The sequence below is a fragment of the Camelus bactrianus genome, chromosome 18 (genome assembly GCF_048773025.1).
Source record: "Camelus bactrianus isolate YW-2024 breed Bactrian camel chromosome 18, ASM4877302v1, whole genome shotgun sequence".
NCBI classification, from domain to species: Eukaryota; Metazoa; Chordata; class Mammalia; order Artiodactyla; family Camelidae; genus Camelus; species Camelus bactrianus.
This window is the reverse complement of record NC_133556.1, coordinates 6,713,165-6,739,928: the sequence shown is the minus strand read 5'-3', so window position 1 is coordinate 6,739,928 and position 26,764 is coordinate 6,713,165. Positions and strand designations below refer to the sequence as shown.

The following is a 26,764-nucleotide window of genomic DNA, read 5'->3' as shown; positions in this document are numbered from 1 at the left end:
CACACTGAAAGAGTAAACCAAAAGCAGTGGATATGAAACGCAGGAAGGAGAGTGCCCAATACAGGGGAGAAGCCTGGGGCAAAGTAAATCCCCAGGCTGTCAGTGAAGACTGATTATAGGTTTCAGTTTCTACCTGCCCAGATCTCAGTAGGACAGAGGTTTGAGGAGCAACTGCTCCAAAAAGATGAAAGGGATAGAATAGCTAACGCAGTATCAGGAGGAAATCTGCACAATAGGGGAGAGTTTGGAGATGAATTAATAAAAACATAGAAAAGCTAAGTGACCAAAAACAAGAAGGGGCAAAAATGTGTTCAGGAAAAAAAAAGTCATCATAGTACTCTATATGGCTCAGATATCACTAGGCATCGAATGTAAGACCTAAGTATTGAGCTAACCAGAACTGTGTCATAAATCAAGTGTCTTAGGAAGATGGGGACACAGGAAACGTGTGTGCAGGGGAGGGCAGTGTGTGGAAGACACTTCACCCTCATCTTTCATGAAAGTCGATCCTTAACGCCAAAAATGAAAACATCAAGATATAACAATATAACTACATTCTTTTTAGAGATGTGGGCACAAGCACCAAAGATATAAAAAGCTAAGAGTTGGTGCAGTTGGAGCAGTTTTCTCTGGAGAACACAAGAAAAGACGTGGCTGATAGAGGACAATTGTTTTTCACTTTAAGCTTCATAGAACTATTTGGTTCTTTAAACTAGGTACATGTGCAACTTTCATAAAAATTTACAAATAACATTAAAAGTTAAAATATCTAATCCAGGAGGGATAAAGCCAGGTGCTTTAAAGACTTTTCTTGTTTAATCCTCTCCTCCACTTTTGAGGTAAATGTGATGGTTGTCCCCACTTTACAGATGAGGAAATTGAGGCTTACAGAGAAGAAATGGCTTCTCCTGGGTCACACAGCTAGCAGGTGGTAGAGGCAGGACTTAAACTTTGAGTCAGACTCTTGGCCACCAAATTATACCACCCTCAGAAATAAAGCTCCAGGCAAGATCGCCTCCCACGTGCTGAATCAGCCTCCACGGCCTTGAAAGACGGTAGTGCACTGTAAGTGGTAATTGATGAGATACTCTCGGGAAGTTTTTACCACTTGCCATTTTACCATCTTACCATTTGCCAGGCTGTACTCATCTCTCTGCAGGCTAGTGACACAACAGGAACATTCTGACTTTATGCAGCTGCAAGGCTCTGATGCACACCATATCTGGTGGCCCACATCACTCCACTCTGATCCTTTCCAACCTCCAGAGGCTCCTCATGGCCCTCAGGATGAACCACACTCACCCCCATCCTTGCTTCCATCTCTTGTTCTCAGAACCCTGGGCCACACCATGCCGGGCCCCTTCCACTCCCTTGCTGGGCCTTGGCTCACTTCCTTGTTCTCAGCCTTCTGTCTCTTCCTCTTCTTCCTCGAGAGCCACCTCAAAGTCACCCTCTTTGGGAAGCCTCCCCAGCTGTCCTGCGTAACACATTGCCCCTGCCTCTGTTTCCTCGTATCCCTTTGTTCAGACCTTTGTGACTCCAGACCTCCTGTGATAATGGTTCATTTATTCTCCTCTATTGGACTTTGAAGACAGTGACCTTTTCTGAATCATTTCCACACACTTAGCAACTGACAAAGTCCCTTGTAAACCCTGGGCATCTGGAAATACCTACAGAATGACTGAAGACTGCTTCATTGAGGCTTCTGGGCAAATGTATTAGAAGAAAAGGCAGGACCCAGGACTAACTATACTGACCTTCCTCCTTAATATATCCTGTGTGATCTCAACTCTGCAAAAATAATAAACAAACAAACAAGCAAATAAACAAACAAATAAGCAGGCAAGCACAGAGCAAAGACCAAAAGGAAATACCCTCTCAAACATGGAATTGTAGGGACAGAGCAATCTTTTCAACTAATGGTGCTGGGAAAATTGGATAACCACATGTGAAAGAATGAAGTTGAACCCTTACACTACACCATTTACAAAAATTAACTCAAAATGAATCAAAGACATAAGTCCTAAAAGAATAAAACCCTTAGGGCAAAACATAAAAGAAAACATGGGGCCAACATGACACTGGATTTGGCAATGATTTCTTGGATATGACATGAAAAGCACAGGCAGCGAAAGAAAATATAGATAAATTGGGCCACATCGACATTTAAAAACTTTTGTGCATTAAAGGACACAAACAGAGTGAAAAGGCAACCCATGCAGTGGGAAGAAATATTTGCAAATCATATATCTGATGAGGGGTTAACATCAAGAAGACATAAAGAACACTGACAACTCAACAACAACAACGAAAAAAATCTGACTCAAAATTGGGCAAAGGATTTAAATAGACATTTCGCTAAAGATGACAAACAAATATTTTCTTGTGCCAATAAGCACATGAAAAGATGCTAAACATCACTAATCATTGGGGAAATACAAACCAAAACCACTTCACAGCCACTGGGATGACTAGCATACGAAAAAAAGAATCAGAAAACAACAAACGTTGGCAAGGATGTGAAGAAACTGGGACCCTTTTACACTGTTGATGGGAATGTAAAATGGTGTGGCCACTATGGAAAATAGTATGGTGGTTCCTCAAAAAAGTTAAAAATAGAAATACCATATGACCCAGCAATCCCACTTCCAGATACCCAGCCAAAAGAATTGAAAGCAGGGACTCAAAGAGATTTGCACACCCGTGTTCTCATTAGCAGCATTTACAATATCCAGAAGGTGGCAGAAACCCAGGTGTCCATCAACGGATGACTGTATAAACAAAATGCGGTCCATCCATACAATGGAATATTATTCAGCCTTAAAAATGGAGGGAATTTTGACACATGCTACAACATGAATGAGCCTTGAGGACATTATGCTAAGGGAAATAAGCCAGTCACAAAAGGACAAACGCTTGATGATTCCGCTTACACCTAGAGTAGTCAAAACCATAGAGACAGAAAATAGAATGGCAGCTGCCAGGGGCTGGGGGCAGGGGCAGGAGGAGAGGGGGGTCAGTACCTTATGGGTGCACAGTTTCTGTTTTGCAAGATGAACTGGGTCTGGAGATGGCTGGTGGTGATGGCTGCATAACAATGTGAATATATTTAATGCCACTGAACTGTCCACTTAAAAGTGGTTAAGGTGGCAAATTTTAAGTTGTGTGTATTTTAATCATCATGAAAAGAATTTACATTTTACACTTAAAAGATGGAATTATAAATGACTTCTTTCTTTCCACTTTGCCATATTTTCCAAATGATCTATGATAAATATAATCAGGGGAAAATAAACCTTTCTTGAAAGAAGATGTGTCGGGCCCCTTTCACCTGAACATCTGTGCCGGCCACCGGGGCCCCAGCCCCTGCTGCTCCCAGGCCTGCTGGGCTGTGGGCTTCCATCAGCTTTCTCTACCTGACACCAACATTTGGTTTCCATTCCCCACTCTTCACATAATTCTTGGAGATCAGCTCCTGCCGTTTTTGGGTCTAGCGGAAAGAAAGCAGCCCTTGGGAGGGTCAACTTGCATCCCGTGGTGGGGCACTCGGCTGGGCCAGCAGTGAGCTGTCTTGCCCAGACACCCCCCCAGTCCCCAGAGTCTATCCATCCTGCAGGCTACCCACCCACTGTCAGCAGGGCAGGCGAATTTCCTGGTGCGTGGTAACCCAAGCCCCTCTCCGCTCCCCACGGGCATGGCCAGGCTCTGTTATTAATCTTGGGGCAGATCCTATGTCCGAAGCTGAGACAGCTGTCCCCACATGCAGCTGCCCCAGGCCAGCAGGCAGACGACTTCCAGCTCTCCCGCCTTCCTGCCAACGGCCAGGCACGGAATTGGACTTTCCTGCCAAACCCCTCACTCATCCAATGCCTGGACCCTTGCACCACATCTGGGTCCACCAGGCCCCCTGTTCATGCCCTAGTTCATTCCAGGTTAGAATGCAACTCCAGGATCCTGAGCTCTGGAGCAACTTGGACTTCTCAGCCTGGAAAGCAAACACTTCAGCGTCCCAGTTGGGCCTGCCGTGGTTAAATCAATAAGGGATTGTTTGAACCCACGCTCCATGCTCAGCCCAGGGTTACCTGCCACTGCAGACAAAGCCATCTAGGATGGGGCTCCTGACCCCAAAGGGCTTGCAGCTCAGCTACAAAACAAGCGCATGAAACAAAAATAAATCAAGCCAAGACAGAACCTGGGCAAAGCAGCCAAGTGCCCCACCATCCAGAAGGCAGCATGACCCACCCCAGGGGCCACTGTTCACACTGGATTCCGAGCAGAACACACAGCCCTGATTCAAACAGCTCATTTAATAATGCTCCCACAGGATCTGGATAGGATTAGTCCCATCTCACAGATGTGTAAACTGATGCAAGTTAACAGGAACTTGCCCACAGCTAGAAGGGTAGCCAAGTTTCTGACGTCACTTTGCCTGACTCCAAAGTTCTGAGTATTAGGTCTGTGCCTTTGGGCCCACCCACCGCAGCCACACTTGGCTAAACCTTTATAATCTGACCTGCCCACCTCCTCACAGCAGGCAGATGCCCACCCAGCCTGAACCTGCTTGGCTTTATCACCTATTTCTGGCTCTGGATGGACAGATTCTAGGGCTATAGTGATAACCAAGGCAGACAATCCCGGGTTCCCTGCTAGGCTGCCCCAAGATCCCAGGCACTCATGACTTTGGCCCTCTGCATTCTCTGGGACACAGCTGTGACTCATTCTTAATTGCCCCTGTGATCCCCCCCACCAATGGGCGTAGAAGGACCAGAGTCGGCCCTCACGGCCAGCCCCAGTCCATAGGAAGCAACTGGACAGCTAACATGTGGACTAAAATACAGCTAGCATCAGTCTGTAAGAGTGTCATGCCAGTCTGAAACACTGCTCTCTCACCCTGAGGAATGCTCTGGGGTACCTGCAGCTTTGGGGGGACACCATCCACCTGGGACACCTGTGTGGAAGGACATAGGTTCATGTTCTTGGCTTTCATTCATCAAAGATGGCCCTTGGTTTTAATTTTAACTGCATTTTCCAGCCTAGGATAAGCTGGGTAGAGGAAGGGAGGAACTCACACACTCCCCATCCCCAGCTCACCATTCGCCTCCCTACCCCCTTCAAATGGATGCTGGCTCTTGTTAGAGAGAAAGAGACAGACCAAATAGAAGCTGATAGTTCATGGTCTAGGATCACGGCTGTTTTCAGGAAGGACCTGTTGTTGCTGAGGGAGGAGGAGAGGACAGGTGGGAGATAACAGCAGAAATAATTTAGCCTCAAATCAGAATGACTGGCCCTACAAAAAGTCTAGAAACCACTGTCCATGATTAGGCTGTTTGTTTAAAAAGTTGGGGGAGGGGCTAGGGGTGGGGGAAAGGTGGGTGAATCCTTGGTCCTCTGACTCCAAAAAAAATCCTGTCTATAAATCAAGAAGTGAGGCAAAGACATCATTATCTTTTAACCATGTCTTGGGTCCACACATTGTCTGCCTCTCTTCAGAATGAACTAGGAGGAGGAGAGAAGAGGGAGCAGAGATGGTGACTTTGGGTGGGACCAAACCACAATCCACTTTCCTTTCCCTCTACCTCTGCCATTCTTCGTAAAAAAAAAAAAAAAAAAAAAAAAAAAGATGAAGCCCCAGCCTTCCAACTCAACCAAGATGTTGACTTCCACAATGACCAGCACACACACACAAAAACACACACATACACATTGGGAGATTTTAGGATTTGCTACCTCAGAGACCCTAGAGAACCACCTGAAAAACCATTAAAATATTTTTTTCAATGCCTGAAGGTAGCAGGAAATAAAATCAACATGCCCAAATCAACAGCTTTCCTATTTGCCAGACATAAACATTTACAAGTGTCAGGGAACAAGAAGAACTTATTCATGATAGCAATAAAAACTATAAAATGCCTAAGAATAAATCTAACAAGATCTGGATAACTGGGGCAGTATACCTTGTTCCTGAAAAACACACACTATTGTAAATATTGAATTCTATTAATCCATTAAGTCAACAGAGCCTAGCTCAAAATCCCAACAGCATGTTTTAAAGAACTAGAGAAGATGATTTTAAAATTCACCCGAAAGAAAAAGTGTACAACAGATGCTATGAATATTTTGATACAGATGAACAGTAAGAAAGGAACTGCTCTATCAGCTAACAAAACATACAATAAATATACAGTAATTAAAATAGTGTGGTTCTGGCATCAGAACAGATTAAGAGCTCAGAAGAAGGGCTGGCCATGTAGTTAAATTTAGTACGTGATAAAAGTAGCATTTTAAAGTGTTGGGAATAGATGGATTATTCAGTAGAAGTGTGAGGGGAGGTTTGGGGATAAAAAGAACTAAAGTTAAATCCCTACCTCACAGCCTATGTAAAAACTTGAGTGGGAAGACCACGTCCTTATCGTGATTATTCACACAAGGCTGAGTCTCATCAGCCTTTTGATGCTCAAAGCCACTTTCAGTCAGTCTTAATACTGTTTGAAATCTAGGACCAATCCAACTCTCCAGGGCCTCAAATATCTGGTGTATCTTTCCCTTTCCATTCCCACTTGCGTGGTAGGCTAAATAATGCACTTCCCTCCCAAGATGTACTCGTTCTAATCCCTGGAACCCGTGAATACGTTATCTCACATGGTAAAAGGGACTTTGCAGATGTCATTAAATGAAGGATCTTTAGGTGAGGAGATGATCCTGGATTATCCAGGTGGGCCCAACGTAATCACAAGGTCCTTATAGAATGGAGGCAGGAGGATCAGAGTCAGAGAGAGAGGTTACAGGATGCCCTTTGAAGATGGAGGAAGGAGCTGTAAGTCAAGGAATGCCAGCAGCCTCTAGAAGCTGGAGAAAGCAAGGAAATGAATTCTTCCCTAGACTCTCCAGAAGGGCCAGTCCTGCAAAGACCTTTCATCCCAGTGTGACCCATTTCAGACTTCTAACCTTGAGAACTGTAAGCCAATAAATTTGTGTTGTTTTAAGCCATGAAGTTTATAGTCACTTGTTACAGCAGAAATAGGAAACTAATACAGCTTGCAAAGTGGTTAGTCCTTTCCTGGATACTGTCTGTGATCCAGGCACTCTGCGAGAACCTAGAGATACCGCACCAAACAAGACAGAAGGGATCCCTGCCCTTGGAGAACTTACAGTCTCAGTGTAGACAACTATTAACTAATTATCAATCAATTAATTATAAGATTGACTTACAGTTATCATGAGCTTCTAAGGGCATTTAACAAAGAGGCCCAACATTACTCTGGGGAACAGCAAACACTTCCCTGAAGATGTGATGTTTAAGCTGACCTCTAAGCTTTGAGCAGGAACTAGCCAGGCCAAGAAAAAGCAAAGACTAATCAAGGCAGTGCAAAGGCCCTGAGGCAAGAAGCAGTTTGAGATTAAGAGGTAGACAGCGGTGAGCAGAGAACCCAGAGACAAGAAGCAGGCTAGGCAGGGTCAGACAGGTCCCTCCAGTCCCCTGATGTAGGGGTCTCTCCGATCTGTTCAGCAGCCTCTTCAGGAAGGCATGTGTTTAGAGCTCTCACATGAAGAGTTTCAGGATCTGAACTAATTGTCATCATCAGCTGGGGACAAAAGAAAGAAAGAGCCTGACAAACCCTGTAGAGGCCCAGGATCCTGTGACCCCAGAAATAGAAGGGTTGAGACCTCTCGGAACTGGAGAATCAGCCGTGTGGCCAAGTTAATCACGGAGGAGCAGGAAGTGCTGATTCTCCAGATAAGCCCTTGAAGGAATGACAAAAATGTCAGATGCAGAGGCAGCAGGCCTGGTGCGGACAACTGGAGCCAAATCATAAGGAAACTGCCACCTTCTCCCCAGAGGCCCTGGCGCCTCCAGGGGCCAGCAGGGTCGGCAGGGCCAGCAGGCAGCCTGAAGCAGGGTCTGATTCCAGAAGCTACTCTTTGGGGAACAGGAAGTCTAAGCCTTTCACAGTGGCTCCAAGCAGAGAAGCCCCTTTGCTGGGCCTCCTGAGTGCCAGGAACTGGGGGGCTTCTCGGCAAATACCACACAGTCCCTGATCTTCCAGAAGGAAGGGGGAGGGGGACCAGATACTTTCAAACAAAGACGTAAAATGTTTGGGCTGCAAACTGCAGCCAGGCATGGGGAAACAGCTCCACACACATACACACACACGCACACACACAGCAAATGTCCACTCTCCTGCAAGTGTCGGTGTCCCCAGTCTAGTTCAGAGGGGTGGACCCCGGGGGGAGGGCACTGCAAAGCTGGGGCCCTGGTCCACTGAGCAGGCCCATGCTGAGTAATAATTAGTCTGCATATTTAACAAACACATTTCCTCGTCTGATCTCAAAGCAATCGCATTAGTCTCACGTTACGTGTGAGGCACTGAGTCAATGAAGGGAACTGCCAGCTTGACTGTGGGTTCCTCCATGAGTCACAAGAGGCTCGCTGCGTGAGACACACCAAAAAAAGCTCTCTCCCCCATCCCGGGGCCACATGGGGTCCCCTCAGCTGTCACACTCCCGGGACACAAAGCTCGTCAGAACTCCTGGGCCTTTGACTTGCCACAGGCATCTCAGGACCCCAGACCCTCCAACCCACCCACCAGTCATGTTCTGAGGATGACTCTCTTTGTTCACCCCCACACCTCCCAGTGGCGGAGGTTCTGCTGGGAGTGAGGACCAGCCCCCATTCCTCGCTCTTGGCATTGAAAACCTGAGCGGGGTCTAAGGGATTCAGAAAAATCCACAAGACTTTTGCATGTGTATTTCTCTGGCTCATGCTCAGCACCAGGGTGGACAACAGCAGGGTGAGGTTGGACATGACCCCAGAGAGAAGTCCTTTGCAAAAGGCCAAGGGGCCACAACTACTGGGACATTTAACCTTGACCCACTAGGCCAGGGTTTCCCAGGATGCAGTGTATGGAACACCATCCAAACAACACGCTCCCCAGAAAAGTATCCAGTGTCATGTCTGCGAAACTCCCCTTTTCCCCAAACTTTAAAAGGCCCATCAGCACACTGCCTGCCCTGGGCAAGCCTTTGTCATTTCACGGGGCCACAGAGAGTGTTTACTAGCTATTGTTCTGAGCCTTTTATGAATATTAATTCACTGAAGCCCCAGAACGACCTGATGAAATAAACACGCCAATCATGCCCATTTTCCAGATGAGGAGACTGAGGCACAGAGAGGCCAGGTGACTCGATCAGGGCCACCCAGAACAGGGATTCAGACACAGGCTGCATAGCTCTGTCACACCCTCCCCCTTTATTCAGGAATCTCAGGAGCCTGGTTCACAAGCATGTCCCAGGCTGTTTCTCTCAACTTCTATTAACACCTGACAGAACAGGCTTGGAAACATGGCTATAGGCGGGCAGCAGGGGAGCTGGCAAAGGTCAGCAGTCAGAGTGGCCAGCTGTGACCTTTCTGCCCATCATTCATGAGGCAGCCGGGGGTTGGGGCAGACAGAGAGGCGCAGGAGGTGGGGACCCCCGCTTCTCGCCCGAGTGTTACAGAATCAACCTGGACTGGGTCCAGCTTCTTTCAAGGTGGTCTCATACCGGCCATCAAAGAAACATCTAGACCCTGGTTTCTGGGACGCAGGGCAAGAAGACCAGGCAAGGAAGCTGGGGACCCCTGACTCTTTGGAGGGGAGAACAGTGGGCTGTGTGTCTCCTTCCATAGGATTCGCCGTAGGATTTCTGACAATCCTCTAACAGTTAGTTATTGTTACTCTCGTCTCCTGCCCCAGGCAGAGCTGGTCCGGGTCCAGCTCACACACTCTCGAAGCAGCAATGAAGTGTCAGACCAATTCAAGCCAAGAGAAGCCTGGAGTCGTGTTCTTATTGCCATAGGAATTGTTTCTCTGGGAATGGGTTTTAAAATAACAGAGAAGCTGAAGGGGGAGAGGACAGTGAGGTGGAGGGAGAGGAGATTCAGAAAACCCTGGGGCCTTAGGAAAAGGCCTCACCAGATATTTCCATCGTGGCCATTCCGCGGGATTTCCCCCACCCCCTTCCTACTTCAAAAGAAGAAGCAAGACCCCCTAAACAGTGGCCTCTGTGGCTCCCCTAAATGTGGCTGCCAGAGCTGGCCTGCTGAGGACAAAGCACAGACAAGGACCTCCCTCCAGCACCTCTTAGAGCGACAGAGCTGCAGGGGGTACAGGTCACCACTTCGCCTTCCCCAAGAACAGAGGTCAAGGCCCTTGGTCAATCACTCCCTCAAAAAGCAGCCATGGAACATCTGATGCGTGCAAGCCCGCACTAGGTGCTAAAAAGAAGTACTTTACAAAAATACAAGGTACGGTAACACCATGCTCTGCTGCCTTTTCAAACTGAGAAAACACTGCAGCATCCTTGCAAGGTTCCGAGGAGCCAAACCGCCAGCTTCCAGAATCCCAGGAGTGCTGAGGAGGCCAGGAGCTGTCCCTGCCTGTCCGAGTCCACCAAGGGGCAGGTGCTGCCAACAGCACAAAGTCTGAACACTCCTCATCCGACACCCTAGCCCTGTTTCAGTGTTCCTGACACTGCCTATGAGCTGTTCCCCTGCCCCAGCTTCCTCTGCCCTGGCTCCTCCACACTAGCAAAGCTGGCCCAGGATCCACTATGTGTCGACCTAGCCTCAACACAAAGCCCAAGCTCCTTAGGTGGCGGAAAAGAGGCTTTGCACTCAGGCTCCAAAGGCCCCGGGTGCCCCACACCCGCAGCCCCCGGCCCAACCACTCTGAACTCAACCGCACAAACCATATGTGTCAGGCACCATCCCACCTCCCAGCCCTTACACAGCTGTTCTGTCCTCCTGAAATGCCCTCCCCGGTCCCTGCAGAGAATACCCCTGCTCACCCTACAAGACCCACTTCAAATGTGACTCCTTGAGGAAGCCCTTGGTGTGTAGCTTTGGTTCATCAGGCCAGCGTTTCCCAAAGAATGGAGTCTGGAATGCCATCCCAACAAAAGGATTCCACGGCCTCATACATTTGTGAAACACCACCCCTTCCCCAGCTTCTGAGCAGTCTTTGCAAGGTTAGCACACAACACACCACAAGCACCGACAGAATGTTTACTTCATATTTTCCTAAGCACTTAACTCATATTAACTCATTTAAACCTAGAACCACCTGAGGAAGAAGATATACTATGATCACCCCCATTTTACAGAGGAGAAAACTGAGGCACAAAAACGCCCAAACTCCCATGCACCCAACTCCCCCTAGACAAATGCCTGCTCATTCGCCTCTTGCCTCCTGGCCCAACTGTGCACACATTTGGGTCACAGCAAATTCCACACTTGCTCCTGGGTCTTCTCCAACCAGTCTCCGAGCTCATCAAGGGCAGAGGCTGGGTCTGAATCAGCGATCATCTTGCTGCCCTCAGCACCAAGCACATAGTAGGTGCCTGTAGTAACTTCTGGAAGGGAAGACACCAGGGAACCTGGATCCAATCGTAGGGACAAGGCCCACGGGTGGGCAGAAGGAATCGTTCACTCTCCTGGAGTTTGCAGAGAGCCTCTTACATTCGGGCCTCTGGGCAGAGGGCCTCTGCCCCCGTGGTTCAGTCCCCAGCTCTAGCCTGCAACCGGTGGTTCAATGCCCAGCCTGGATGAGCTCACATTCCGAAGAGGCAGGTGGGTGGCAGACAGCCCAGGCTCAGGGCACAGGCTTGGCTCACACACTCACGTCCCAGGTGGGCTGCTCAGGGCCACACTAGGGAGAAGACAGGTAGGAGAAATGATTCCATCTGTAGGGAAGGGAAGCGGGAAGTGAGTTCTCACTACAGAAACCACATGCAACCGCAGATCCAGGAGGCGCAGGGACCTGCCCACAGAGAGGTGAGCAGAGCAGTCCGGGAAGACTTCCTGAAGGAGGGGGTTTGCGAGTGCCCCAGCAGAGGGCAGAGCTGGGGTATCGGATGAGGAGGGGACAGGCCAAGCACCTCAGCTCTGCTGAAACAACAAGAAAGGGACTCACAGTCAGAGAGAGTGTGGAGGACCAGGCACGGGAACTGGGGTGAGGGGGGCAAGAGACCAAGAGACCCTGCCTTCCCCCAGGGCTTGGGGTTTCTCACTGCAGGTCTTAACCCAGAGGGGCTGAGGAATCAATTTTCTGAGTCTTGGCAAGCACCTTTTTATGAACTAGATAGAATACAATAAAAAAGAAAAGTATCACATATGGTAATAGTAAGCATGATTTTGTGAAACTTATTTCAAGGGGTGGTGTGTGTGTGTGTATAAGCGCGTGCACATGGACTCAGGCACCATATAAAAGGTATTTCCTACTATGGGTCATGATGAAAGAATCTCAAAAAACTCTGTTCTCCACGCAGTGCTTCCTAAACCTGGCTGTGCCAAAAAAAACAAACAAAAAAAAAAAAAAAAACACCTGGGGAGGCCATTAAATACAGCTCTCCAGGCCCAAAACTTCCTGAGTCATGTGTGGGTCTGGATATCCAATTCTTTAATCTCCCCAGTTCAGCCAGTCAGTCCTGTTTAGGGCATGCTGTACGAAGGCATGGGAGCAAGACCAGCTAAATAATTTGTGGGACGCAGTGCAAACTGATATTACAGGGCCCCTCATTCAAAAAGCTGGGAAAACGTCATTAAAGGTGGTAAAATACAAAGTGTTTTCTTCTCTTCTGAGGTCTCTCTCTCTCTCAAGCAGTCGTTTGTTTAGTTTCACGTGTGCTCCCTCAGGCTTGGGGATACTTGTGGGGCAAGTGCAGACCCTCCCAGGCATCCGCAGACCCCTCCCTGCAACGTGGGCCTGCTTCCCGCCAGCCAGCAGGCTGAAGCCCAGCACCCCTGCCAGGGACAGGGAAGTCAAGACAGGCATCTCCCCTTTCCGAGGTCCCACCCTCTTACAGCAGACAGGTAACCCTCCAGGGTATGTCCATCTCTGCTCCGGGACACACCAGGATCCGAGGTGGCCAGAGGCTCTCCCCTGCTGAGTCACCCACGGAGCACTCTGTGGCCAGCCCAGGGCGGGGACTGCAGCCACTGTGCCCCACTCTGAGCCCACACCCAGGCTCCAACCAGAGGCAGAGGGTGGCAGCAGTCACTGGGCAGGATGGAGAGGGGGAGGTCGGGTGGCCGTGTGGTGCCAGAGGAAGGGAGTTAGTGGTAGAGAACTCACCCCAGGGAGGCAGTAGGAGGTGGTGAGAGGTGAGTCCCAGTCAAAGCTGAGTATCAAGTCCCTGGAGTATGCCCTACGGTCCCATTAGACTTACAAACTCACATTTAAGGATGAGAGTGTTGAGAATCTGGAGATGATAAGCGAAAAGCATTAAACCCCAAGGGTGGGACCCTGCTGAGCATCATGCCCTGGCCTCTGCGCTGGGCAAAGGGACCTGCCTGGGGAGCAGGGAGAGGGGGAAGTCAGGGGAAGGGGAAGGAAATAGGAAGTGGGAGGAAATAGCCCGTGTCCAGCAGTGTCATCACACCATTATATCAGGGATCAGACCCTTTCCAAAACCAACTTGCCAGAGAGTTGCTAAATGGAAAACCAAAAGCAGTTGCAAGTTCTGAATTCCATCCCATCACTTCTTGGAATACTCTGAAAATTAGTAGAAACCCTGAACATCGGGCCAGAATATCACCATGTTCCTAAAAGAGCAGAAACAAGTCTCCATGAGCCACCCCGTAGCCTCCCTCCCCGAAGCTCCCTATCATTTCTAAAAGGGGTTTTTACATCCGTGGTGTCTGCATGACCCACGCTGCTGGGACTGCAAAGCGATCGTTGGGAGGACCCACACCTGCTCTTGATTCACGGCCTCGGTGGGTCCTTGGTGGCTGCCATCCAGTTCACCCCACGTGATCAGCAGAGCTCGACTCTTTCCCAAGCCCTGGGCTGGGTCCCAAACAGGAGGGTGACGTCCCCCTTGGCGCTCACAGTCTAATGGGGGATGTGGCAGGGAGGACACTAGAAGGGAACACCTGGACACAGACAGCTTAACTCGGTCACCGTGATGCAGCCTTTTTGACAGTGGACATTTGGAGAAAGACCATCCCACTTTTCGGATTCCCCTAAGACTCACTCTCCATCCCCCCCGAACTGCCTCAAACCTGGACAAGAGGAGCCCCATCTTGAACACTGCACTTTCAAGGGCCCCAATCCAGCCCCCTTCCAGCCACAGCCCTCCCCACAGGGCGAGGAGATTGTGGGGCCGAGGGGACATGATCCCCAGAGCCCACAGACCCCCTTGTATACCAAGCACATGTATCTGGAGGCCTGGAATTCCCTCTCCAAACAGCTGGGCATACTCGGGGTGAGGTATGACCGCCTGGCAGTTGTTAGGGTGAAGTGGGGAGAGTGCCGGGATGGACTAGAATGTCCGCGGTGTGGGGGTGAGGCCTGACCAGGGTGGGGTGTCAGGCGGGACAAGGAAGAAAGCAAAGAAAGGGTGGCCCTCCTTTCAGCGCCAAGTCCCAGCACAAAACTCTTGAAGGCAAGACTTCTAAACGTGAGCCTCAACTCCCACCTCCAGGTCATTAGGAGGGTGCATTTCTCAAGGTCGACAACAACATATTTTATTTAACTGTTCGAAAGCTTGAATTTTAACTTTTAAATATGTAGACCTATGGGGTGTGGGCTTATCTGTACCCTTGCCCCAGGGCCAACACGTGTGAAGGGTGGGCCAGGCTGGCAGGTGGTTTAGGCCAGGGAAGTCCCTCTCATCCCCACAAGGCCATTTTAACTCAGCATCACTGAAGTGTCATCTTCCAAATGTATCCCAAGAAAAAGGTGCTGCTGGGAAAACAAAATGGTGTAACTCCTATGACAGGAAATTTGACACTACCTAGATTCATTTGCAAAAATATGAAATGAATAACTCATAGGGTTATTTATTGTGGCATTACATGTGACACAAATGGTTAGGACCAACACAGTGTCTGTCAGCAAGAGACTCACTGAAAGAACTATAGTCGTTGGCACCACAAAGAGCTGGAGAGCTACAAAAATGAACACAGGAGAGATAAACATTCTGGAGATGGACGGTAGTGATGGTTGGGTTGGATGACACTCTGGATGAGTTAAATACCACTGAAGTGTGCATTTTAAAGATGGTTAAGATGGTAAATTGTATGTGTATTTGAACCACAAATTTTTAAGTTGCAAAAAACAAAATGAATGAAGAAGATATCTATGCCCGGATATAAAGGAATCTCCATATCACTCCGTGGAACAAAGAAAAAGCAACGTGCAGAACAGTGTAACCAGTACACTACCTCTGTATAAGAACAGGAGGAGGAACACACACACACACACACACACAAACACACACACTTACATTTGCAAAAAAGAAACACTGGAAAGACAAATCAACTCAAAACATAGCTACCGGCAAATAGTAGATAAGGGGGAAATTCTTTCTACAACTATTCCAGTAATTAAATGAAAAAAAAAAAAGAAATGTCAGAATAAAAATAGGATCACTTTGTAGCCCTTAATGAAATAGTGACGTAGGCGAGGACCATCAACACCTGGTAACATCACAAGAGGAGTGATGACCAGATATTGTGTGATTCCTGATACGATTTTTAATGGAAGAATACTACACAACCATAGAGGTAATTCTGCTGAAAATAATAACGAGGAGGAGGAGGAGAAAGAGGATGAGAAGGAACCAAAATTCCATCAAGACCCCCTGTCCAATTTCCAGTTTTCTGGACATACGAGAGACAGAGGAACATGTTAACAGGCACAATGAGGACAGAATCAACAAAACCCTGAACAAGTAAAACTATCAAAGCCTAGTTTCTCCAAAATAAATTGCAAAGAGAGGAGAGAGGGAGGAGGAAACCTGTAGACAGTGGTATTCTGGTGAAGGGTAAACACTCAGCTCTCCAGAAAAAAACTGTCTCATCCTCCCGTGTTGGTCAGCTCGGGCTGCCGTAACAAAACACCGTAGATCACCGGACTTAGATCTGGAGACTGGGAAGTCCACAATCAAGGGGCCGGCTGACTTAGTTCCTGGTAAGGACCATCTTTTTGGCTTGCAGACAACAGACTTCTCTGTGTCTTCACATGGGAGGGAGAGAGAGAGTTCTGGTCTCTATTCCTCTTCTTATAAGGACACTGATTCCATTGTGAGGACCCCACCCTCACAACCTCATCTAAAACTAATTCCCACAGTCCCCACCTCTAACTACCACCACATTGAGATTTAGGGCTTCAACATACAAATTTGGATGCGGGAAGAGCACAAGCATTCAATCCATACACCTCCTGATATGATATGATACTGTCCAAGCCACTGGACCAACTATGAAGCATTCTCACCCGCCCTAATAAAGCTCCAGATCCTTAATCTAATCAAACTTTCACATCTAATCTCTAATATAGAAGAGATATAAAAGGTAGAGAGGATTAAATTATTGACACCACTTGGAAGCATTCAGTCAAGTCTAGAAGCCAGGATTCTACAGGACAACTGACCCTCTCCAACAAGCCAGCAGCATGGGGGGTAAGCCCCCTTTTGAAGGGGAGGGACCTCCCTCACAAATGAAAGAAAGTAAAGAGACACAACCACCAAAAAGGAGGCTTTATTTAGATCCAGGTTTGAACAAACTAACAGCAAAGACACGCCTTTTGGACAGTTGGAGAAATCTGAGTGTGGATTGGATTTTAGGTTCAATAATAAGGAATAAGAAAGAAGAATGATGATGAGTTCGTTGGACGTGGTAAACGGCATGATGGCAAGGAATCAGCTATAAGCTGAATATCACCAGTGAAATGAATGACTGGGATTTGCTTTAAAATGCTCCACACACACAGAGAATGGGGCAGTGGCGGCAGGGCCAGAAATATGGCAAAATGTAAAGGTTGTCAAAGCCCAGTGAGGACACATGAGGGTGCTTTTTAGTCTCTACTTGAGTGCAGGCTTGACGACTTCCATTGGAAAAAAAAAAATTTTTTTAATGCAAATATTTTTAAATGTCCCCCAAATCAAAATGTTTGACTTCAGAGAAAACAGTGGTTCTTGACCGTAGGATTTTGTCCCCCCACCCAGGGGACATTTGGCAGTGTCTGGAGACATGTTGCTGTCACAGAGGAGGGGCGGAGGTGTACTACTGGCATTTAGTGGGTTGAGGCCAGGGATACTGTTAAACATTCCACAGCGCCCAGCACAGCCCCCACCATAAAAGATTGTCCAGTCCACAATGTCAGGGTACCAAGGCTGAGGAACCTGGAGATGGAGGCAAGCAGAGGGTCTAGGTGCTCACAGGAGAGCATCCAGCTCAGCAGGAGGAGGCATTCCTAGCATAAGAAACAGGATATTCAGAGACATAACTAACACAGTATAGCTGGTATAAAAGAGACAGAAATGGGCTTTAAAAAGGCAGCCTTTGCATGTAATGCTTAAGAGGGTGGATTTTATCATAAAATCCAGGGCTGCAAATGCATCACCCTTGCCTCCACTTTCCTGTCCCACACACACAGTGACACCACCCGACTGTCCTGGCCCAGCCTCCACCTCAGAATCCTTCTTACCACACTGGCCTGGGCAGCTCCTACTAATTAATAAGAGTTAACCTCTCGGCCAAGCTGATGTAGGAGACGGTGGGTCACCAAAGGGTTTTAACAATCAGGCCACAGTGTGGAAGAAGACATCATTATGGAACTAGAAGAGGCCCCATCAGACAGCAGCTCAGTTGGTCACAAGCTGTGCTCTGTGGCCCCTCCATCACCGGGCAGGTGTTTACAACCCCTATTTGCCAGGCACCTGGGCAGAGAGGTGGGAAGCCCGGATGCCAGACCCCATCACCACTGCCGATGAGAGACAGCTTTGCTAAAACAGATGGACAGCCTTCCTGCAGAAGGCTGCAAAGTCCCCTGGGGGGCCTTTCTAGCCAGCTGGGAGAGAAGGTCAAGGGGACCAGAAGTTGAAGGTCGAAAGGCAATGAAGACAGCTTCACTGGGGGGACAGGCTGATAGGCTGAGAAGATGGAGAGGACAAAGGAGAGGGTCAGCAGCATGAGGGAGTGAGAGACGAGAGCGAGAGGGCTTGAGTTCAGTGTTTACGATACTGAGATATCCAGGTAGGAGGTTCTTGCAGGGAAGCAAGAGCGGGGAGTGAGCAAGGAAAGCGGATGACGTGGGGAGGGGGGGGGGTGGGCTACAAGTGTGACCCTGAGCATTGGTGAGCCACACACCGGGACCTCTAGGTCCCCAGAATAATGGCAGAATGAGGCAGGGGTGGGGAGGGAGGGAGGGACCTCGAGGGGTGTGGAGGCTGGATGGGCTCACACAGATAAAGCACACAGAACAGGCCCTTGCCTGGGGAGGTTCAGGAGAAACTGCTACTCAATGAGTGTACCAGCATCATTAAATGGTGACTTCGGGCAAGGGCACCTAGTACAGCTGGGTATCTTTCGGGAGCAGCCAGTCAGCCAGGCTGGAGGCCAAGGGGCAGCCTGCAGCACAGGGGGCCTGTGGGCCACCGTGTCAGCCGGAGAAGGGCCGTCACCCATGATTAAGCAGCTGAGATCCTCCTGACCATGCTGGGGACAGCCGAAGTGTATGGGCCGGTAGGGATGAGGTCAGATCTGCGTTTTGCAAACCCAGCATCTGTGCCTCCCTTTCTGCTCTTGGCGCCTCACACACGAGGCCCCCCAGCGAGCCTCCTGCCCAGCATCCTGGCCTTCATGGTGTCTTCAGCAGGAAGACCAGGAAAAGGCTCGAGGAGGTTAAGTAACACCTGCAATTCACATGGGGAACTAGGGGTAGAGCTGGAAACCTACCTCATCCAGGTGAGAGGCACAGTGGCCCTTAGACCGAGCAGAGGGACCCTGCTCTGGCCCCTCTAGCTGTGCCCCTCTGTGGGGTGACAAGTCCATGGGACCCACAGGATGTTCCCACCCAGGCCTCTGCCTCCTTATACGCCCCACTCTTGGGATTCAGGTTCCCTGCCCAAATGGCCCTGCGCCCACTACCTGGGTCATTCTCCCCAGGCCATCCTTCCAGGGCAGACCCCACAGCCAGTGTGCCCACTCCGAGGCCAAGGGAGGTGGACTGAACTGGGACGTGCAGCAGGTTGAGGGGGTTCATAAAGACCCTCAGAAGAGTGTGGGAAGAATCCAGGGTAGAGGGTCGGCCACGGCCAGCCGTCCCCCTGCCACCATTTTCCAGAACAGAATTCTAAAGCATCTAAAAGTGCCTCCTTTGAATTTGGCTTTCCAGGTCATTGTGAAGGTATTACTCATCAAGGTTGGAGGACAGAACCTACTTATCGAACCTTCTGTTAGCTTGCTTCGTAACCGGTAGATATGCTGCCCTACAGTATGTGGTTTCCCTTTGTTCTGGTGCCTCGGGCCCTGGACAGGAGGAACAGGTTTATGAACTGAGTGCCATTCTTTGGGGGAGAAGCAGAAAGCAACTTTGTCCTTTGTCCCTGGCCCCTGGATATATTCATGCCTTTACCGAAAATCCGGGCAGGTCTCACAGCGCTTCTGGTTTCTTTTAGTCAGAAGGACACTCCCACTCCCAGAATTAATATTAAGACTTTTATCCAAATTAAAACCTCTCCCTCCCCAGCTGAGAGATGTGCATCCTGGGTGGGGTGCCCTTTCTCTGGTTCTCACTCCTTGTGCCCTGATCACTCAGTGCTGTGTTGGACCCTTCAGGGTTGGATACAGAGCTGTAGAGGAGACAACAGACAAGACTCCTAATTACCATCTGTGAAGGGAGGGAGGGAGTGGTCAGGGGAGGGAGGCGGGGAGAAGAGTGAGATGTACATTTCACCAACAGATCCTTCCTCCAGCAGAATGGAAGAACTGGGCTGGGGAGCTGGGGGCTCCACCCATGTGCAGCCCTCCTGGCCAATTAACGTTACATTTCCCTGTAGCTTTTATTTGGCATCTGAACAGCTCTGTGGCGGACAAAAGTCCTTAGTGGCCCCAATGCAGAGCTGCAAGATTCTACTCGAAACAGCCCTCTAAGGAATTGGGATCCTCTTTTTGCCAAAATAGCTTCACTGAAGGGGCCCACCCTGGGCTTCTGATAGAGGTGACCAGAGCAGAGCACCACTGGGTAAAGCAAGATGCCCCCAGCACATGTCAGGCCCAGGTGTCTACCCTCCCAGGTGCGCGCGTGCGCGCACACACACACACAGAAAGGAGAACACAAACCACCAACAGGGGAAAGAAGACTGTTTTTCAGGCCCTGTCGCTTTGCCCATCAGCTGAAACCAAGCCACCGTAAACACACATATGGAGCCAAGCGGGGGTCTGAAGCTGTGAAGAGCACCGTGCCAAACGCTGTTCCCAAGTCCTCTGCTTCTGGGGCTCATGAGCCACAGGAACATGCGACACCAGCCAACTACAGCCTGTAATCCACCCAGACCCGAATCAGGTGCCTGCAATGCCTACACTGGGCTTTGCATAGAAGGGCTCAGTTACACTCTGGAGCATCCATCTGCAGCATCTGGAACCTGCCCCAAGCCTCCTCCACATCGCCAAGCATCCTATTCGGAAATCCATTTTCCACAAATTCACCCAGATCCTCTCTGAACCTAATTATACCTTCTCCCTGCTCCCATCCTGGTGGAAGGAGTTCTGGAAGATTACTACATTCATTCGGGCCTCTTTTTATTTGTGCTAAAACTATCCTTTCCAAGTGTCTCCAGAAGTCCCCAACTTCCAGCCCACCAAACGCCAGAATCCCCGTCCCGGTGCAATGGCTCCCTTCATGGACATCCCCTCTGGTTCCTCTCAGCACGCACGGTCCAGGTTGCAGGAGCCTCTCCCCGCCCCCCAACACACATTCACTTTTAATTACAAAAATAATGCGTGAATACACGCTCCTTGTAAAGCATGCAAACAAGACACAGCAGATAGAGGAGGAAAAAATGGGAGTCCTTGTTCACTCTCTCCCCTGGTCCAGCCCCATGTCTCTCCATACAGGTAGCCAAAAATGGTTTCCTACAAACTTTTTTTCTGGGTACATAGATACCTAGATACAGACTGAATTTTTTTCATAAGTGAGATCATGCTATACATATCATTCTGCGACTTGAAAAGCTTCATTTTTAAACTGTTCTCATATGGAAGTGTGCAGAAGCCACACTATTGTGGGGATTTGCAGAATAATACTAACAGAAGCCTTGGGTAAGTACTTCCAAACAGAAAGAAGGAAATGCAATTGCATGCAAACTTTTCCGGAAGCACTTTTACGTTCCTCTGTGTTCTGCCTTATCCAGCCGTTAAGTGTACGCTCTCCCCAACACAAAATATACCTGACTCTTGATATAAGTCATTGCCAGAATTCATCTCGGTAGCCTTCTCAAGGCTTGGTAAATATCAAAGAGGACCAAAGAACTGGGACCCCTCTCTTGCCTTGCTCCATAAGGATGTGCAGAGTGATGTCAGAGAAAGCACAGGATTTGGAGAAAGAAGACAGGTGAGTCCTGAGTTGCCACCGAATTTGAGGACCTCTCTCTGAGCCTCACTTTTGTCGGTTAAAGGAAAGATAATACTCTCATAGCTACCCCAGAGTGGTTTTAGGATCAAAAGAGATGTATGGTACCAATGCAAGTTGTGTGTTCTAGAAGGCTATTACAGCCGTGTGAGTCGTAATTATTATTAAATGGGAAAAGCTAAATTCGAGTGAGTTGCGCAAACGAGGATGTTTGGCAACTTTTACTTGACTGCTTACACGTTTTCTGAGGGAATTCAACCACCGGTGAGGAGACGCTGCCCTAACCGTCCAGGGCTGGCCAGGGCGCCATCTGCCGGTGGAGGAGGAGGCCGCGGGTGGGTCCCCGCACCGCAGGCTCGGTGACCCTACTCCTTCTCGGACCCCACCAAGTAGTCACCTAATCAGAGCCGGTTCCACGTTTCCAGGAGGCTGGGGAGCCGCAGCCGCGGCTCCTCCACGGGCCCAGCCCCGAAAGACCGGACGGAATCGTCCCTCTGGTGTCCCTGGAGGCCGAAGAGAGAGTGGGGGGCCCGGACGAAAGGCCTTGGCATCGCAGGAACCTGCTCCCCAACACAAAGCCGCGGCCGCGCAGGTGAGCGCGGCGGAGCCACGTGAGCGGGTAAACGTCCAAGAACTGAGCCACCGAGCCTGAGAGCGCCACGGTCGCCCCTCCGCGGGCCCCCCGCCGCACGTTTGAGCCATCTCCACTCGGAGCCGAGAACCGAAGGGGAGAAGGTTGGGAGAGCAAGGAAAGGAAGGGGTTGGGGGGTTGGGTGCAGCCAGAGACCCCGCACCTTCGGTTCCTCCGCCCCGCGTCCCCAGCCCTCACCGTCCGTACCCCCAGCGCCTGATCACCCGAGTCCCCATCTCCCAGTCTTCGACCCCCCTGCGCCCCCAACCCCAACGCCCTGAGCCAACCCCTGCTCTCTGTGCCCCCAGCCCCCGACCGCTCGCATCCCCAGCCCTCGTAGTCCGCGCCCCCAGCCCCGTCGCCCCGCGCCCCCATCCCAAGCCCCAAGCCCCACCTCCGCGCCCCCAGGTCCCTGGTTCTCGACTGCCCTGCGCCCCTAGCCCCCGACCGCCTCGTGCCCCCAGTCCCCGCCGCCCCCAACTACTCACCGGCGGCTCCCGTATCCGCTGCCGGGGGAGCCGGCGCCCGGCTCGGGATAGCCGTGCTGCTGCAAGGCTGCGGCCGGGAAGGGGTAGAGGAAGCCGGTGGCCAGCGCCGACCCACAGAGGCAGCAGCACGCCCAGGGCAGGAGGAGAGCCAGCTTCATCTTGCGCGGCCGCCCGCGGGGACCCGGAGTCCTGGGCGGGAGGACAGTCAGGAGCGCACCGGCGGCCGGACCGAACCCGCGGCCCCGGCCGGGAGCCGAGCGAGCGCGCCGGCGAGCGAGCGGAGCCCGGGTCCGAGCTGGAAGTGCCTGGGGGGCGCCCAGCCTCTCAGGGCCGCCTTTTCAAATTCGGCGAGGTGGGCTCTGCGCCGTCAAAGGGGGCGTGGGGCTTTGTCATTAACCCTTGGCGGTCCGGGGCCGAGGAGGAGGCAGTGGCGACAGAGCTGGGATTCCTGCTGCGCTGGGGGTACCGGGAGTCCTGTGCCCCGAAAGCCAGATCTTGTGCCTGGGTCCCGGCACACACGCTCTTCAGAACCTTCCCTCTTCGGATCGCAAATGCTTACAGAGCACCACTCTGCCCTGCAATTTCACCTGGGAAATGTTTAATCCTTACATTAGGTGGTACCATTCCCATTTTTCAGAGGTACAAACTGAGGCTCAAAAAAGCTAAGCAAGTAAAATACACGCTCCTTGTCTAAGGTTCTTTGGGCCAAACCATTGCACACCCAGACTCCTCTCCTCCTTTCACCTCCGGCCCCTACCTTGCCAGCTGTCTCTCTAAGCTGAGAAGTAGCTGGGAATGAAGGAAGCATTCAATTTGGGCTGCAAAGTTGTCCCTAGACACAGATTCATGAAGCTTCATATCTGGAAAAGAGCCGAGGGGAGATGTAATACAATCCTACCTTTTATAGATGGGAAAGCTGAGTCTCAGATCACATACTGACCCCAAGGCCAGCCTGGCCTCAGGTTCATCTTTTCTGAACCACAAGATCCCCCTAGTGCTTACATCCAGCACGAAGGGTGGGTGGGACCTGAATCCACCCTGTGCCCAATTCCTCAGGTTGAAGAACTTATTTCTAATTCTCCCCTAAAGCATCCTAGGGGCTGGAAGAGGCCCTGAGGCTGGCTCTGCCCCCGTGCACAGTGGGCAACTCCTAGTCTGAAAACTGCTGGTAAGACTGGAGAAAGGGCATCAAGTATGGAAGTGAGTAATGGACTGCAACCCACCTGGTAAAAAGAACTGTGGGATTGTTGTTACCGGAAGACAGGAAGATGCTGCTGAAAACGTGGAGGAAAAGGCTCGCTAGCAAGGCTTTTTGTCCTCTTGTTTTACATATCCCAGCATGTATCCATATGTACCCTCTTAAGTACATATCCCAAGATATCACATCCAACCCCCTTCACTCTCTCCCCAAACTGCCCATCCTTACCCACTCAATTCCCTCAAATCCTGCCTGGACCTTTTAGATGGAGCTTCCACACCTCCCAAGTCCAGAGTTTCCACCTAGGGATCAGGACGGACAGAGGCCATCTCAGAGTGGACAGCCGCCTAATGGGAAACATCTCTTGGACCTAGGACCACTTCCTTCATCTAGCCCTCTATCCCTTTCTCAAGGCCTAAAAGATTTGGAGAATTTGGGTTATCAGGGGATTTTCAGTCCCTCCCCCAAAAGGAATCTGAACTGTGTTCCTTGGGCAGTTTTCCAACACCTCATAAATGATGAGGTCATTCCCCCCCACCAGGAATTTGTAAGCATCTGTCTTCCTCCTTCCCTTACTTTACGTGCATAATGAAATCTTAAAGACCAGAGGAATTCCATGTTGCTGTAAATTGGCTTTATGCTGTAGGCATTTCAGTAAAGGAACAAGAATTTCATTTTTATCTTAAATTCATTTTTCCAGTGCCATGGGCTGCACCCAAGCTAGAGGCACCAAGGAGAGGAAGGGATAACACTACTCCATAACTGCAGGATTCTTTTAGGATGAAAAGCTTTAGGAAAAGAATTAATACTTCCCAGAAACTTCAGGACTAAGGCAGTTGGTCAAGTTTGGTCCTCTTTCACATCTAAGACCAAAAGTTCATTCTGGCCCCGTTAACACGTATTGGGAAACTTCTGTTTTCATTTATCCAGCACTGTGCTAGGTGTAGTGAAAGCTATTAGAGAAGCAAGTATTCTAAGATGGCCTTTTTCCCCTCCTTCAAAAGCCAGCATGCAGTCTGGACAAATGGTCTGCAAACAGAAGGAGGTTCCATTTAGAGGGCGAGGGATAAAAAGACAAAGATGCATTAAATCAAAAAAAGGAATGTGATATCACACATATCACCTGGACCCAGAAGCCCCAGGTCTGCTCCTGGCTCCCCTGCTGACTTGCTGGGTGACCCGGAGTGAACCCCTTCCCTCTCTGGTCCTCCCCATCATCTTCATCTGTAAAATGAAGACTGGACTGGCTTGTCTCTGAAGACCTTTCCAGTTCTGGCTTTCTCTAATTCACTTTGCCCTTCATCCTCCACTCCCATCTCCAAGGCAACAGTGGATACACCCAACCTGAGTAAGCCGTCACTCTTGTAGGCAAGATTTCCAGCTGCAGCACCCCACAACAGGGCCATGGGAGCCAAGGAGAATGGAGAAGGATTCTGTGGCGTCACAGTCCAATCCCTCCTTCACCCCCAGAGACCACCAGGGATAGTAGAGCCCAAATCCAACAAGTACTAGCTGTGTGACCTTGGACAAGTTACCTAACCCCTCTGAGCTTCTTCCTCTGTAAAATCTGAATAATAACAGCACCTAATGTATGGGTTTGCTAAAAGAATTCAATGAATTATTCACCTAAAGTGCTTGGAATTGTGTGCCTGACACATTATAATGTTCAATAAACGTTAATGATTATTATTTTCAGAGCTTTGGTGAGAAATGAAATTGAAGAATGCCACCCTTCTCAAACCCCCAGGGTGAGGCTGGCCAAGTAGGCGCATACCCAGACGTGCTTGGAGCTTTCTCAGAAGACTCTGGAGCCCCAGGATAAACCTGGTACATCTTTCTCCATGGTCAACAACTGAAAACAAAACTTTATTTTAAAACACGTATGGAAGGAGGGAGGGTATAGCTCAGTGGTAGAGTGTATGCTTAGCATGCACGAGGTCCTGTATTCAATCCCCAGTACCTCCATTTTAAAAAATTACAACAAACATGGAAATATTATTGAGTAGAATGTGCTATTTGTGCTATTTTTCAAGATGAAGCACACTTGTGGTGGGTGGCAAAGTGGGGAAGTTTGAGCAGCCCTGAAACAAAGAGCATCTGGTACCCTCTGAATGTCCAGTGCATCCTTAAAAACATTAGCCACCCCGGCTGGCCTCTGCTCTGCACTCCACGCAAGTACTGGTCTCTGTTTCTAACTCACCAAATACATGTAAAAGCCTCAGGAGAGGCAGAAGCCACTGCTCCCAAGAGCCCAAGAAATCAAGCATGAAAGCCTTGGAGTTGAGACCCAGGTTGTAGTGCTGGTTCCCTCTTCCTCTCTTCCTTGGTGACCTTTGGGCATCCCATAGCTGCCCCAAACCTTGAAAAAAAAGGAAACTGGACAAATAAGGGTCAGCAGGGCATCACTGAGCCCTTAATTCCTCAACAGCTCACCACAGCTCTGACACCAACCAGCAGGTTCTCATCATCTCCTCATTTTTCATACAAGGAGATGAGAGCAGTGACCAGACCGCGATCTTGTGCTTTCTCCCCGTTCTGTAAGTTCAAAAGCACCTTAGAAATGGAGTTGTTTGTACAAAGAGGGATCATATTTCTCGGTGGGAGAAGACAACCCCCTCAGCACACACATACACACACACACACACACACACACACATCAGAGAACTGGGGTCCACCACAATGATGTTTCCAGGCCTTTCTGATAAGAAAATATCAGTCAGCATCCTCCTGGGCAGACAAAAAGCAGATCTTCGCTTCTGCTGAAGTCAGCAGAGAGAGCCACTGAACAGAGAAGTAAATAGTCATCAAGCTGAAGTCAAGGTAAATATTGACCTTCTGGAATGATAAATCCTCCTGTTAATCGAAAACAGAAATCTCCCGCTCCTCCATGAGTGCCCCCAAAGGACACAGATTCTGCAATTCTCCCAGAAGTTCAGGGAGGCAATGGTAGGAACGGACTGGTTTTCATACTGATTTGTCTAGCAGCCCACCCTCCCAGCTGCTCCGGATCCCAGGACAGCACAGGAATGGGCTGGATTGACTCAAGGTAGCCAGA

General features: G+C 49.8%; 1 protein-coding gene across 4 annotated transcripts in view; it reads right to left on the bottom strand.

Moving 5' to 3' along the window:
* Positions 1-25,185, bottom strand: part of COL26A1 (collagen type XXVI alpha 1 chain) — a 156,215-nt gene extending 131,030 nt beyond the window's left edge. For 2 of the 4 annotated variants that reach the window (XM_074345850.1, XM_074345851.1), the window contains exon 1: positions 22,512-25,183. In XM_074345850.1, coding sequence (XP_074201951.1) covers positions 22,512-22,669 — 158 coding nt within the window. In that variant the 5' untranslated portion in view covers positions 22,670-25,183. Of the gene's footprint in view, positions 1-22,511 lie in introns of all 4 variants that reach the window. The other 2 variants (XM_074345846.1, XM_074345848.1) reach the window with 2 other exon arrangements.
* Positions 25,186-26,764: the final 1,579 nt, after the last annotated feature.